The sequence below is a fragment of the Coregonus lavaretus genome, assembly GCF_964263955.1.
Source record: "Coregonus lavaretus genome assembly, chromosome: 1".
In the NCBI taxonomy this organism is placed as follows: domain Eukaryota; kingdom Metazoa; phylum Chordata; class Actinopteri; order Salmoniformes; family Salmonidae; genus Coregonus; species Coregonus lavaretus.
Window position 1 is genome coordinate 67,830,795 of NC_139988.1, and position 16,605 is coordinate 67,847,399.

General features: G+C 41.9%; 1 protein-coding gene across 2 annotated transcripts in view; it reads left to right on the top strand.

Moving 5' to 3' along the window:
* LOC311137038 (rho-related GTP-binding protein RhoN-like) overlaps positions 1 to 16,605 on the top strand; it is a 57,749-nt gene that overhangs the window by 26,339 nt on the left and 14,805 nt on the right. For both annotated transcript variants that reach the window (XM_084171351.1, XM_084171352.1), the window contains one exon: positions 15,977 to 16,086. In XM_084171351.1, the coding sequence (XP_084027477.1) occupies positions 15,977 to 16,086 (110 nt within the window). The remainder of the gene's footprint in view (positions 1 to 15,976; positions 16,087 to 16,605) is intronic.

Here is a 16,605-nt window from a genome sequence, read left to right on the forward strand (position 1 = left end):
CCTCTTTCTATTCTGGTTAGAGCCAGTTTGCGGAGTTCTGTGAAGGGAGTAATACACAGCGTTGTACGAGATCTTCAGTTTCTTGGCAATTTCTCGCATGGAATAGCCTTCATTTCTCAGAACAAGAATAGACTGACGAGTTTCAAAAGAAAGTTATTTGTTTCTGGCCATTTTGATCCTGTAATCAAACCCACAATTGCTGATGCACCAGATACTCAACTAGTCTCAAGAAGGCCAGTTTTATTGCTTCTTTAATCAGCACAACAGTTTTCAGCTGTGCTAACATAATTGCAAAAGGGTTTTCTAATGATCAATTAGCCTTTTAAAATGATAAACTTGGATTAGCAAACACAACGTGCCATTGGAACACAGGACTGATGGTTGCTGATAATGGGCCTCTGTACGCCTATGTAGATATTATATTATATTAAAGATCAGCCGTTTCCAGCTACAATAGCCATTTACAACATTAACAATGTCCACACTGTATTTCTGATCAATTTGATGTTATTTTAATGGACAATAAAATTGCTTTTCTTTCAAAAACAAGAATTTCTATGTGACCCCAAACTTTTGAACGGTAGTGTAAATACACATATACATACATATACACATACATACATATACATTCACAAAAAATATATATTTCCCTTTATTACTTTCCAACCCCACCACCCCTCCCCTAATTGGAGTAAACTAGTGAACAACAACACTTAGGCCTCTACTTCCAGCTTATACTATATACATTTTATGGACACAGTCAATTTGACTAATTCAATTTTGTTTGTTTTCACTCCTGAACTTCCTCTACCCTCAACCTCTCCGATCATTTTCATGATGTCCATCCAGTTTGCTTCTATATGCCATATCTTTCTAACTATGCTTTTTCACAAAAGCTCTCAACCTATAACCTATATACTTATTATGGACACAGTATGCTTTACATTAGTTATCTTGTTGTTATTAGTTGTTTTTAGTTGTTATTAGTCCCATCCTTCAGCTCCATTCAACACCTCCTATCTATCTCTTAACACCATCCATATTGGATTTCTATTTACCATCTATTTTTCAACTGTACTGTTATGTTTCACAAAAGTTCTGAACCATTCTATTCTCATTGTTTCTACAGATTGTAAATTGAAAATAAACATTTTTGCTAAAAGTATTAATATATTATTGATCGATTGAGTATGACTTTTCAGATCACCCAGTAGTGCCATCTGCAGGGTTAGCTCCAGGTAAATATTGCAATCCTTCAGCCATTCCTGGACCTGTGACCAAAAACAAGCTACAAATGGACAGTACCAAAACAAATGATCTAATGATTCTGTCTCTTCGCAGCAAAGCTGGGAAGATTGTATCCCCCATATAAATAACATTCTATTGGTAGCAAGAATTTTGTATAATAATTTAAATTGAAAAATCCTAAATTTTGAATCCGGTGTCGTTTTGCGTATCAGTTCATAAACACTATGCCATGGAATCGTTACGGCAAAAATCTCTTCCCAAATATTTGCATTCTGTTAGTTAGCTCCTAGGTTTGAACAGCCTTGGGCAAGTTACTACCATGAAACGAATCAGCTGGTTAAAACATGTACAGGAAATACCAGTTGGACACTGCCAAATATTCACACGGCAAGTTGAATACATAAATATGACTCATTTTTCATATGCCTCAGTGTAAGAATTGTCCTACCCGCACAATGTGTAGGCTACATCAATGCAGCATGTCCCAAAAAATGTATTGTTGCATCCTCTTTTTGCTGATGGATACGGTATTCTGTACCAGCATGCAGCTTATAGGAGCTCTGCTCTAAAAATAATAGAATCACTCTCAATTCTACCAAGCCTTACAAGGAAGACAAAGCACCAAATGTGAGACCAAACAAACAAACACTAAATATAGGGCTAGACGGGATTAAACAAGACGACACCGGAACAACACATGCTGCAAATGTGGAGTACAGTGCCTGCCAACATTTTGAGGAAAAAAACAAGCAGGCAAACAGAAGAAGAAAGAAACCCCTTGTTCGAATCAGACATCAAAATGCTTGGCAACCCCATGTGGAGTCACAGCATGGCTTGGCAGTTTCCGCTACGTTGCACTCTCCCATGTGTTGTTGCGTCAAACTCTATATAATCTACCTGTATGTATGGAACCCTGCAACAGGCTAGCTAGTTAGCACAATCAGTTACGAAGTGCTTACTGTTGTACAATAATAAAAAAAAAACATATATCTGAGCAAGTCCTGACAAATGACGAATTCATGATATGGATGCCGTAGATAAGTGCTATGTAATTGCGTACTAGCTGATACAAGGTCATCGGATTGATTCTTCCCTGCAATTATGGTGTTGTAATGTAAGTGTGGCCATACTGTAGCTAGCTATGCATTTCTGTGTGAATAGCTGTTTGACTTTGAAAGGGAGGTAATAATGAGACCGATGGGCCATAGACAGATGGACTGCATTTTCTCCATGATGCTCCTCAACAGCAGGCTTTTTCCCAAGTGGTCCCGGTACTACAGGTCCCTGAGAGGGTCAGAAAGCACAGGGATCAATAAACATTAGCTTCTGCTCTGTTGAGGAACATGGATCAGGTCATGCCATCTAGCGACTGGAGATTGGGTTTCCGATCAGACTGTGTGTGTGTGTGCTACGGTAATGTTTCAAGACTGTGTTCCCATGAATACACTCCCTCCACCTTTCTCACTCTTAACACTCCTCTATGGAACTGGAAGCGACCTGGAAACAACACTGTGCTCATGTGGAAGAAAGTAGAGCCATGTATACTATCACTTATAAGGACCTGGCCTTCAATGAAAACATATCAACACTTGAACTACAGAACCATTTCCCTCTCCTGTCCGTTGAGTTTCCACATAAACTTATGGAACACCAGAAACGCCCTCCTCCACCCAGCCTGTCCAACATTCGTGCCCATCTATTCACAATGACACAAAAACACAAATTTTCTCGTTTTCAGGTTGCTACGATACCACCAACCCAACCTGAAATTTCTACAGCTCTCAGCAATAATAAAAACATTGCTGTGTGTAATAAAACGAATCAAAAGCGCATAAACGGAGAAAGATAAATATCATTTTCTCTAGGAGTCCACAGTGGTGAATAAGAAGCAAACTCAGATTTAACGAGGCTGGTAGCTGTTATTTTAGGCTGATTCTTTGCCGTCTTGCTATTGTTCAGAGGCTAATGTGGCCATTTTGTTTTGGCTATCTTGTAAATGTTCTCTGACTTTAACTGGGGAGGAGGCATTTTTCTAATTACATAATGGTATAATGGAATTTCGTCAAGTTATTATTCAGCACTGCAAGTCTTATTTTTTTTGAAAAATAGTGCATCCTGGGAAAAGTCAGGGTGAAACTCTTTAATTGGCTCTGTCTGAGACATGGTTCCTTCAGAGCACAGGAGGCTGCTGAGGGGAGCACAGCTTAAACACATGGAAACCATGTGTTTGATACCATTCCACAAATTTTACTCCAGCCTTTACCATGAGCCCATGCTCCCCAATTAAGGTGCCACTAATCTCCTGTGCTTCAGAGGACCCATAAAAGTGCAAACCTGGCAGATCATTGCCTACTCGACATCTTATAGAAATCTTTCAGTTTACGGCTTCAATTGTTTTTCAGTGGTTTTCTCACAAAATTTTTACCACTCGTTTCGGTAATATTGGCAGTTGTAATGTCGATAACGATAAGAAATGACCTTTTCAGTCTCTGTCTCAATCTATTGAATGGTGGACAACACAGCTTTATACGGTTCTGCTGTTTCTCACGTCAATTATTTTCTACAGAATCAACCTTGACTAACCTGTGCCCCCGCACATTGACTCTGTACCAGTACCCCCTGTATATAGCCTCGCTACTGTTATTTTATTGCTGCTCTTTAATTATTTTGAATTTTTAACTTATCTATTTTTTACTTAACACTTATTTTTCTTAAAACTGCGTTGTTGGTTAAGGGCTTAATAATAATAATAATAATAATAAAAATATGCCATTTAGCAGACGCTTTTATCCAAAGCGACTTACAGTCATGCGTGCATACATTTTTGTGTATGGACCCACTACCTTGGCGTTACAAGCGCCGTGCTCTACCAGCTGAGCTACAGTAAGCATTTCACTGTACAGTCTACACCTGTTGTATTCCGTGCATGTGGGCGGCAGGTAGCTTAGTGGGTAAGAGCGTTGTGCCAGTAACCGAAAGGTCGCTGGTTCTAATCCCCAGGCCGACTAGGTGAAAAATCTGTCGATGTGCCCTTGAGCAAGGCACTTAACCCTAATTGCTCCTGTAAGTCGCTCTGGATAAGAGCGTCTGCTAAATGACCAAAAATAAAATAATAAATAAATAACATTTGATTTGATTAAACAGATATTGTTCAGTGGAGTATTTTCCATCTATCTTCCCCCCAAAACCCTGCTCCAATCAACAATCTATCAAATTTGATTTATAAAGCCCTTTTTACATCAGTAGATGTCACAAAGTGCTATACAGAAACTCAGCCTAAAACCCAAACAGCAAGCAATGCAGATGTAGAAGCACGGTGGCTAGGAAAAACTCCCTAGAAAGGCAGAGACCTAGGAAGAAACCTAGAGAGGAACCAGGCTCCACCTGACCATTCAATAAATAACCTTAGCCCCTACCCCTTAGATACTGCTGTAGATCTGAGGGGATTTGATAGGTGTAAGCGGAGCCATATACTGTATAAACACATACACTGAGTGTACAAAACATTAGGAACACCTTCCTAATATTGAGTTGCACCCACTTTTTTTGTCAGTTGACTGTCAAGTGTTCCACAGGGATGCTGGCCCATGTTTACTCCAATGCTTCCCACAGTTGTGTCAAGTTGGCTGGATGTCCTTTGGGTGATGGACCGTTCTTGATACGCACGGGAAACTGTTGAGTGTGAAGAACCCAGCAGCGTTGCAGTTCTTGAGACACTCAAACCGGTGTGCCTGGCACCTAACTACCATACCCCGTTCAAAGGCACTTCAATATTTTGTCTTGCCCATTCACCATCTGAATGGCACACATACAGAATCCATGTCTCAATTATCTCAAGGATTAAAGATCCTTCTTTAACCTGTCTCCTCCCCTTCATCTACACTGATTGAAGTGAATTTAACAAGTGACATCAATAAGGGATCATACTGTAGCTTTCACCTGGATTTACCTGGTCAGTCTATGTCATGGAAAGAGCAGGTGTTCCTAATGTTTTGAAACAATGTAAGCAATGGTGAAAGTTACCAGCCAGCATCATCAGAAGGCAAGGAGATGTTTGGTTACCCAATCATGTTTTTTCAGATCTACAGTACATGTGCCTATAAGGAGTAAGGGCTAGGGGTCTTTTTGGAATTCAGAAAGAGAGTTTTCCACACTCCCCAGGCCTCTGTCTATTTCTTTTGTCTCTCAGCTGGCTGGGGGCTGTCGCAGAGCCCTAATGTCTGTCACTGCCATCATGTGTGACCAATTAGAAACATTCCTGTGGAAAACAATGGTCATGGCTTCTGGTGCCAGGGACATTTGAAGAGAACGGCATCTGCGCAAATTAGGGATGACTACCTGAGATAGTACTTTGTGTATAGGGGTTTCTAAACTTGGGTTGCTGGAGAAACTGCTTGCCAAGCAGCCCTGCAAATAAATTATTTATACTTTTAGTGTGTGGCTCAACGTTGCATCTGAATGTGTTCAGCACAATTCCCGAGATAGTTTTACATGGCAACAGGTAGACAGAAAGGTTTCCACTTTCCACAGACTCAATTCTCTTGCTTTCTCTTTTTCTCTCTCTCTTTTTCTCTTCCTTTTGTCTGAAACACAAACAGAAATGATGGGTTTTGGGGGCTGGTTGACTATAACTTTTGTTGACTTCACACCATGCATTTTTCATTGATGTTTGAACTGTGCGTATCACAGTGGCACAATGTTTGGGACGATATTAAAGAAAGAACCCACTCAGTACATACTATTGTTTTTCCTTCCGCTTCCCGAAAGTTAGATTTAATTTACATGACGTTAGGTCTCTACTGAAAAGCACAAAGTGTACCATTGTCTTTCTTGAGCAACAAATCTTGATATCCATCATCTTCACATCCAGAGCCAAAAACAAACAAACAGTCTTGTTTTCTCAGGTGCCAGTAACATTAAAATACCATTAATCATTATAGGGACCTAGGGTGCATCCCAAATGGCACCCTATTCCCTATAAAGGGCACTACTTTTGACCAGGGCCCATAGGGTGCCTTTTGAGATGAATCACTAGTATACTACAACAGTTTTGAGCCGTTAAGAGCAGTAAAAAACAGTTAAGAGTAGTAACACAAAAAAATAAGCAAATTTAACCAATTGTTTAATCAACCTTATTCTGTAAGTTGAGTGGACTTCAAAAGGACAAGAATTTAAGCTAATGTGTTTATTTACTCAGCAAAGTCTGCTCGAAGTTAGCTGAATTAAGCTTGTTGAGTAAAATTACACACTCATGTTTGCTCAAAACCACACCCATCATTATCATATTTCCCAGCATGCTCTATTGCAGGTACCTGTGTTTTTGTATGTACATTGATTGGTTGATTAATCTTATGCTACACAAACATAAATAACATACATTTTTCTAAACTAATTAAACTTTTCCAGTTTATATGATCTAGGTAGTCTGAATAATCAATCTTACCTACCCAGGCAGACATTCTCAATGCAGGTTGCGGTTGATTAAAAGTTCAAATTGTTGGATATCCTTACTCTGGCTGGATTCCAATAGAAATTACACATCACTATGGCTGCGTTTACACAGGCAGCCCAATTCTGATATTTTCTTCCAGTAATTGGTCTTTTGACCAATCAGATCAGCTCTGAAAAATATTTGATATGAAAAGATCTGATGTGATTGGTCAAAAGACCAATTAGTGGAAAAAAAAAGAATTGGGCTGCCTGTCTAAATGCAGCCTTTGCAAGCCAGCATAATGTGACTTGCAGGCTTGATGTATAAAAAAAGAAAATAAAATAAAATAAAATTGTATTGGCCACATGCGCCGAATACAACAGGTGCAGACATTACAGTGAAATGCTTACTTACAGCCCTTAACCAACAGTGCATTTATTTTTAACAAAAAAGTACAAATAAAACAACAACAAAAAAAGTGTTGAGAAAAAAAGAGCAGAAGTAAAATAAAATAACAGTAGGGAGGCTACAGTGGGGGGAAAAAGTATTTAGTCAGCCACCAATTGTGCAAGTTCTCCCACTTAAAAAGATGAGAGAGGCCTGTCATTTTCATCATATGTACACGTCAACTATGACAGACAAATTGAGGAAAAAAAATCCAGAAAATCACATTGTAGGATTTTTAATGAATTTATTTGCAAATTATGGTGGAAAATAAGTATTTGGTCACCTACAAACAAGCAAGATTTCTGGCTCTCACAGACCTGTAACTTCTTCTTTAAGAGGCTCCTCTGTCCTCCACTCGTTACCTGTATTAATGGCACCTGTTTGAACTTGTTATTAGTATAAAAGACACATGTCCACAACCTCAAACAGTCACACTCCAAACTCCACTATGGCCAAGACCAAAGAGCTGTCAAAGGACACCAGAAACAAAATTGTAGACCTGCACCAGGCTGGGAAGACTGAATCTGCAATAGGTAAGCAGCTTGGTTTGAAGAAATCAACTGTGGGAGCAATTATTAGGAAATGGAAGACATACAAGACCACTGATAATCTCCCTCGATCTGGGGCTCCATGCAAGATCTCACCCCGTGGGGTCAAAATGATCACAAGAACGGTGAGCAAAAATCCCAGAACCACACGGGGGGACCTAGTGAATGACCTGCAGAGAGCTGGGACCAAAGTAACAAAGCCTACCACCAGTAACACACTACGCCGCCAGGGACTCAAATCCTGCAGTGCAAGACGTGTCCCCCTGCTTAAGTCAGTACATGTCCAGGCCCATCTGAAGTTTGCTAGAGTGCATTTGGATGATCCAGAAGAGGATTGGGAGAATGTCATATGGTCAGATGAAACCACAATAGAACTTTTTGGTAAAAACTCAACTCGTCGTGTTTGGAGGACAAAGAATGCTGAGTTGCATCCAAAGAACACCATACCTACTGTGAAGCATGGGGGTGGAAACATCATGCTTTGGGGCTGTTTTTCTGCAAAGGGACCAGGACGACTGATCCGTGTAAAGGAAAGAATGAATGGGGCCATGTATCGTGAGATTTTGAGTGAAAACCTCCTTCCATCAGTAAGGGCATTGAAGATGAAACATGGCTGGGTCTTTCAGCATGACAATGATCCCAAACACACCGCCCGGGCAACGAAGGAGTGGCTTCGTAAGAAGCATTTCAAGGTCCTGGAGTGGCCTAGCCAGTCTCCAGATCTCAACCCCATAGAACATCTTTGGAGGGAGTTGAAAGTCCGTGTTGCCCAGCGACAGCCCCATCACTGCTCTAGAGGAGATCTGCATGGAGGAATGGGCCAAAATACCAGCAACAGTGTGTGAAAACCTTGTGAAGACTTACAGAAAACATTTGACCTGTATCATTGCCAACAAAGGGTATATAACAAAGTATTGAGAAACTTTTGTTATTGACCAAATACTTGTTTTCCACCATAATTTGCAAATAAATTCATAAAAAATCCTACAATGTGATTTTCTGGATTATTATTTTTTTATGATGAAAATTACAGGCCTCTCTCATCTTTTTAAGTGGGAGAACTTGCACAATTGGTGGCTGACTAAATACTTTTTTCCCCCACTGTATATATACAGGGGGGTACCGGTGCAGAGTCAATGTGCGGGGGCACCGGCTAGTTGAGGTAGTTGAAGTAATATGTACATGTGAGTAGAGTTAAAGTGACTATGCATAAATAATTAACAGAGTAGCAGCAGCGTAAAAGGATGGGGTGGGGGGGGCAGTGCAAATAGTCCGGGTAGCCATGATTAGCTGTTCAGGAGTCTTATGGCTTGGGGGTAGAAGCTGTTGAGAAGTCTTTTGGACCTAGACTTGGCACTCCGGTACCGCTTGCCGTGCGGTAGCAGAGAGAACAGTCTATGACTAGGGTGGCTGGAGTCTTTGACAATTTTGAGGGCCTTCCTCTGACACCGCCTGGTATAGAGGTCCTGGATGGCAGGAAGCTTGGCCCCAGTGATGTACTGGGCCGTACATGTAGCCTGTTAACCAGGGGTTTCAGACCACTGTGTTAGGGTGTAACCCTCAAAGAAAGACCTTATGATATATGTCATGTATTGTCAAAAAGAGTTTAGTTTTAAAGATAGAATATTCACTTAGACCAGGGCTGCCCAACCCTCTTCCTGGAGATCTACTGTCCTGTAGGTTTTCAGTCCAACCCTAGTTTAGCATATCTGTTTAAGGTCTTGTTGAGCAGTTAATAAGTAGAACCAGGTGTGTTAAATTAGGGTTGGACTGAAAACCCACAGGACGGTAGATCTCCAGGAAGAGGGTTTGGCAGCCCTGACTTAGACACTCACTTGGTGAAAGCTACAGGACTGAAAGCCATTTAATACAACAGCCATGTCTCTGTCGCTAACAAATACAGTAATGGATGGTAACTACAATTCACTGGAAATGCAAGGCACACTGGGAAATATGCAAATAAGGTCAAATAAATTCTCAAGTTGAATTATATATTCACTCAACCTAAAATTCAAAGTTGAGTAAACATACAATTCAACTTCAATGTATGTTGGTTCAGCTATATGCCCAAATGTAGAGCAAACTCACAATCCAGCAGCAATTATACATTTAATCATCATCTTTTTTTTTTTTTACAGTGTAGTTGAGATAAAACTGTTGAAAACAACAACGAAACTATGCTATAGAGAAGTTTACTTTAGTTTTGTTGTAGCCTAGTGTTGTCATCTGTGCCAGGCAAGGTGGTACAGTGAGAATCTGTGATGCAGCTGGTGAGGGAGGATGGTGCATGGGGTTGTGGTTTGTGGGGACTGGGACAAGGGGGGTTTATGGGGACGGTAAGGGGCCAATAGGGGCCCAGGCCTCTGCTGTGTGTCTAATAAGAGCCTTATGGGAGAGCCCCAGTGTGTTAGGAACACTCAGGCTTATCCCCTACTGGCACTGAATGGTCCTGAAGAGAGCTGATTTAGGGAGAGTGTTGAAAAAAAGGAGGGAGGAAGGAGTGCAAAGAGGGAGGAGAGTTGTAGCGGCTCAGTGCTTGGCGGGGGGGGGCTGTTTCCCTCTCACTCCGCCCTCTATTTCGCTTTCCTCGCCCCTCTCCTTCCTTTCTCTGTTTCCACCCCACCCTCCGACATTCCTCATCTTTTCCTCTCCAGACTGCTTTCTCATTCTGAAACCCAGGAGCAGGAGTTAGTCAGAGAGAGAGACAAGAGGAGAGAAAGGGTACGGCCTTTAGTTTGACCTTTCTGTCCGTACACACACTGTCACACGTATCGAGCACACACACACCTGGGCATTGGCACCCACACAGGCACACAAGCACGGAAGCGGAAGCGTGCGTGCACACACACACACACACACACACACACACACGGGATGTGACATTTTTTAAATCTGTTTTCTGTTAAAACTATAAGAAAAATATACAGCAGTCATAGGTTGAATCTCAAACTCTTTATCGAGTGGCCACTTGCTGTTGTGTTCGATAGTGATCACTCAAGTCTGCAAGTGTTTTAACCAAAATGAGCATTGAGACGATGCACACTCGATGTCCCAACTGCCACTTATCAATATTCACAAATTCTAAATCCATTTGCAAGCATTGTCTCCCGCGATCTGCCTTGAGCATGACTCACTCGCTATGAAACATCGGCACTGGGGCAGACACAGGCGCATACTCTGATAGACAGTGAGAAAGTTGTAATAACAAAACATCAATGTTTGAATGTGACAAATATTTGCACAGAACATAGTGTACTCTACAGTTACATGTTTGAGTGTTTCTGTGTGTGTGTGTGTGTGTGAGTATGTAAATATGCACAGGACAAAACATGGAGTATAAAAAAGTATAAAGATATAAAACTTGTCATAGCACCTGTGTGTGTGTGTGTGTGTGTGTGTGTGTGTGTGTGTGTGTGTGTGTGCTATAGCAAACATCAACCATGTCTCTGCACATTCTCTCCATGACAGTTTTTGTTGTAGTGCCCAAAGCCTTGTGCAGTGGTGACAAAGGACACAGTATGGGTGACAATAGGGGCAGTGGAGGGGGGATTGTAAGCCACACATTCAGTTCAGCACAAGAATGTGGCCCCTAGTACCCCCACATACAACTCGCTAACATACAGGTCACACACACACAGAATGCTGTTAATCGACTACAGCTCAGCGTTCAACACCATAGTGCCCTCCAAGCTTGTCACCAAGCTCAGGACTCTGGGTCTGAACACCTCACTCTGCAACTGGATCCTGGACTTCCTGACGGGCTGACCCCAGGTGGTGTGAGTAGGCAACAACACCTCCGCCACGCTGACCCTCAAGGCGGGGGCCCCCCCAGGGGTGTGTGCTTAGCCCCCTACTGTACTCCCAGTTTACCCATGACTGTGTGGCCACACACGACTCCAACTTTATCATCAAGTTTGCTGACGATACGACGGTGGTAGGCCTGATCACCAACAGCGATGAGACAGCCTACAGAGAGGAGGTCAGAGAACTGGCAGTGTGTTGCCAGGACAACAACCTCTCCCTCAACGTCAGCAAGACCAAGGAGCTGATCGTGGACTACAGGAAACACAGGGGGTGCACACTCCCATTCATATCCACAGAGCCTCAGTGGAGTGGGTCAAGAGTTTCAAGTTCCTCAGTGTACGATACCGGTGCATCAAGGATCAGACAAACAGACTCCTAAACAGCTTCTATCCCCTGGCCATAAGACTGTTAAATGGCTAACAACTACTGCTCTCCCTCTCCCACAGACTATCCACACTTATTCCACATTTTGTTGTGTTACAGCCTGAGTTCAAAATGGATTAAATACAGTGAGGGAAAAAAGTATTTGATCCCCTGCTGATTTTGTACGTTTGCCCACTGACAAAGACATGATCAGTCTATAATTTTAATGGTAGGTTTATTTTAACAGTGAGAGACAGAATAACAACAAAAAAATCCAGAAAAACGCATGTCAAAAATGTTATAAATTGATTTGCATTGTAATGATAAGTATTTGACCCCTCTGCAAAACATGACTTAGTACTTAGTGGCAAAACCCATGTTGGCAATCACAGAGGTCAGACATTGCTTGTAGTTGGCCACCAGGTTTGCACACATCTCAGGAGGGATTTTGTTCCACTCCTCTTTGCAGATCTTCTCCAAGTCATTAAGGTTTCGAGGCTGACGTTTGGCAACTCGAACCTTCAGCTCCCTCCACAGATGTTCTATGGGATTAAGGTCTGGAGACTGGCTAGGCCACTCCAGGACCTTAATGTGCTTCTTCTTGAGCCACTCCTTTGTTGCCTTGGCTGTATGTTTTGGGTCATTGTCATGCTGGAATATCCATCCACGACCCATTTTCAATGCCCTGGCTGAGGGAAGGAGGTTCACACCCAAGATTTGACGGTACATGGCCCCGTCCATCGTCCCTTTGATGCGGTGAAGTTGTCCTGTCCCCTTAGCAGAAAAACACCCCCAAAGCAAAATGTTTCCACCTCCATGTTTGACGGTGGGGATGGTGTTCTTGGGGTCATAGGCAGCATTCCTCCTCCTCCAAACACGGCGAGTTGAGTTGATGCCAAAGAGCTCCATTTTGGTCTCATCTGACCACAACACTTTCACCCAGTTCTCCTCTGAATCATTCAGATGTTCATTGGCAAACTTTTGACGCGCCTGTATATGTGCTTTCTTGAGCAGGGGGACCTTGCGGGCACTGCAGGATTTCAGTCCTTCACGGCATAGTGTGTTACCAATTGTTTTCTTGGTGACTATGGTCCCAGCTGCCTTGAGATCATTGACAATATCCTCCTGTGTAGTTCTGGGCTGATTCCTCACCGTTCTCATGATCATTGCAACTCCACGGGGTGAGATCTTGCATGGAGCCCCAGGCCGAGGGAGATTTACAGTTATTTTGTGTTTCTTCCATTTGCAAATAATCGCACCAACTGCAAGTCCCCGCAGCAATGTTCCAACATCTAGTGGAAAGCCTTCCCAGAAGAGTGGAGGATGTTATAGCAGCAAAGGGGGGACCAACTCCATATTAATGCCCATGATTTTGGAATGAAGTGTATATCAATATACCCAGTCACTACAAAGATACAGGCGTCTTTCCTAACTCAGTTGCCTGAGAGGAAGGAAACCGCTCAGGGATTTCACCATGAGGCCAATGGTGACTTTAAAACAGTTAGTTTAATGGCTGTGATATGAGAAAACTGAGGATGGATCAACAACATTGTAGTTACTCCACAATACTAACCTAAATGGCAGAGTAAAAAGAAGGAAGCCTGTAGAGAATAAAAAATATTCCAAAACATTCATCCAGTTTGCAGTAAGGCACTAAAGTAAAACTGCAAAAAATGTGGCAAAGAAATTTACTTTATGTCCTGAATACAAAGCTTTATGTATTGGGCAAATCCAACACATCACTGAGTACCACTCTTCATATTTTCAAGCATGGGCTAGGGAGTTTTTTAGGATAAAAATAAACGGAATGGAGCTAAGGACAGGCAAAATCCTAGAGGAAAACCTGGTTCAGTCTGCTTTCCAACAGACACTGAGAGACAAATTCATCTTTCATATATTGTACAATCCAGGTGTGCAAAGCTTACCCAGAAAGATTTACAGCTGTAATCACTGCCAAAGGTGATTCTAACATGTATTGGCTCAGGGGTGTGAATACTTATGTAAATTAGATATTTTTGTATTTCATTTTCAAAACAAAAGAAATCTCACCAATCTACACACAATATGCCATAGTGAAAATATGTTTTTAGATTTTTTTGCAACTGTATTGAAAATTAAATAAATAAATATCTCATTTACATAAGTATTTACACCCCTTTGCTATGACACTCCAAATTGACACTCCAAAAGGTATTTTGATCATTCTTGAGACATCGCTACAACTTGATTGGAGTCCACCTGTGGCCAATTAAATTGTTTGGACATGATTTAAAAAGAAACACACCTGTCAATATAAGGTCCCACAGTTGACAGTGCATGTCAGAGCAGAAACTATACCATGAAGTCCAAGGAACTGTCCGTAGATCTCAGAGATATAATTGTGATGAAGCATATATATGGGGAAGGTTATAAAACAATTTCTAGAGTGTTGAAAGTTTCCAAGAGGACAGTGGTCTCCATCATTGGGAAATTTAAAAAATATGGAACTACCCAGACTCTGCCTAGAGCTGGCCGTCCGACCAAACTGAGCAACCGGGCAAGAAGGACCTTGGTCAGGGAGGTGACCAAGAACCCAATGAACACTCTGACAGAACTACAGAGTTCCTTGGCTGAGAAGGGAGAACCTGCCAGAAGGACAACAGTCTCTACAGCACTTCACCAATCTGGGCTTTATGGGAGAGTGGCCAGACAGAAGCCACTCCTGAGAAAAAGGTACATGACAGCACGATGGAGTTTGCAAAAAGGCATGTGAAAGACTCTGAGAGCATAAGGCAAAAGATTCTGTGGTCTGATGAGAAAAAAATTGAACTCTTTGGCCTGAATGCTTAGCGCTATGTCTGGAGGCACAGCTCACAGCTCATAAAACCAGGGACAGCTCATCACCCGTCTAACACCATCCATATCATGAAGCATGGGGGTGGCTGAATCATGCAATGAGGATGCTTTTCAGCAGCAGGGACTGGGAGACTGGTAAGGATAGAGGGAACAATGAATGGAGCCAAATACAGGCAAGTCCTTGATGAGAGTGCAAATGATGTTAGACTGGGGTGAAGATTTACGTTCCAACAGGACAATGACCCCAAGCATACAGCCAAAGCAATGCTGGAATGGCTTCAGAACAAGAACGTGAAAGTCCTTGAGTGGCCCAGCCAAAGCCCAGACTTGAATCCCATAGAACATTTGTGGAAAGACTTGAAGATTGCTGTTCACCGCCTCTCCCCATCTAATTTAACAGAGCTTGAGAAAATATGCAACGAAGAATGGGAGAAAATCCCCAAATCCAGATGTGCAAAGCTGATACAGACATACCCAAGACGACTTAAAGCTGTAATCGCCGCCAAAGGTGCTTCTACAAATTATTGACTCAGGGGTGTGAATACTTTTGTGAATGAGATATTTCTGTATTTCATTTTCAATAAATGTGCCCCAAAATAGTTCTACTGCTTTCTAATTATGGGGTATTGTGTGTAGTTATGTGTGAAAAAAATCGATTTAATCCATTTTGAATTCAGGCTGTAACACATCAAAATGTGGAATAAGTCAAGGGGTATGAATACTTTCTGAACACACTGTATAATATTATTATTATTATTATTATGATCATTGCATTGTTGGGAAAGAGCTCTCAAGGTATGAATTTCACTGTACTGTTTTACACCTGTTGTACATGGCGAATACACTTTGAAACTTGAAACACACACACACACAGGTCACAATGGTCAGTTCAAAGAGGGCCCCCTGACAAACACCAGACGAAATACAGAGTGTCAATTCTGTTGAACGCTCCATCAAAAAGGAGTCCTTACACAGTTGTAACCATATGGGTTTGTAACCTGGGTTAGTCCTCTAAACTAAAGCCTTGACATTAGATCTGGGAGTTGTCAGGTCTTGAGCAAGGTTACTCATAAGTGCAGCGAGCCACTCCCGCTACATAACAAATGTCTGAAGCAGTCATGATAGTTAAGTTGTTTTTTAGGTGGTCAAAAACAACATTATTTCACGTAGCAATGTGTAAGCTAAACATGCATAGCTTGCTTACCTAAAAAGATTTATATTCCATGATGTGTCTTTTCATATTTGACCAATTTGGATATTCAAAAGGAATGACGTGTTGTGTGTTGTCGTTTGTCCACAGGCTCGTCCTACTACAACAATGTGCGGCCGCTAGCCTATCCCGACGCTGACGCTGTGCTCATCTGTTTCGACATCAGCCGCCCCGAGACACTGGACAGTGTGCTGAAGAAGGTCAGAGAGCTATGAAGTAAAGCCACGTGTCTGTGCTTCAGTTCAATAAAATATTATATAAAATAGGGTTCCCCAACTGGCGGCCCGAATTTGGCCCATGGGTGGTTTTACATGGCCCCCCAATGTTTCTGAGCATTTTTTAATTTTTTATTGTTGGACATAAAACACTGTAAAAAGAACAGGAAATCAGCTCCAAGTGATTTTAATTTTGGAAATATGTTCTGACAGGTTTGAAATGATTATGTAAACAAATATTATATCTGTTTGGGCTTCTTGCGGTCAATTTGCAATTCCGATCCCCCGACGATCCGCTCAAGAAAAAATCAGCCCGCGGCTGAATCTAGTATAATAATATTTTGTTGGGTGCATATATTTGTTCAGTTACACACAAGTGTGTAATGGAAATGTGTTGTTTTGCATATCCCAACTCCCCCTGAGACACCCGCAGGGAGTGGGTTCAGGGCCAGGGTCGCTATTGTACAGCGCCCCAGGAGCAATTAGTGTTAAGTGCCTTGCTCA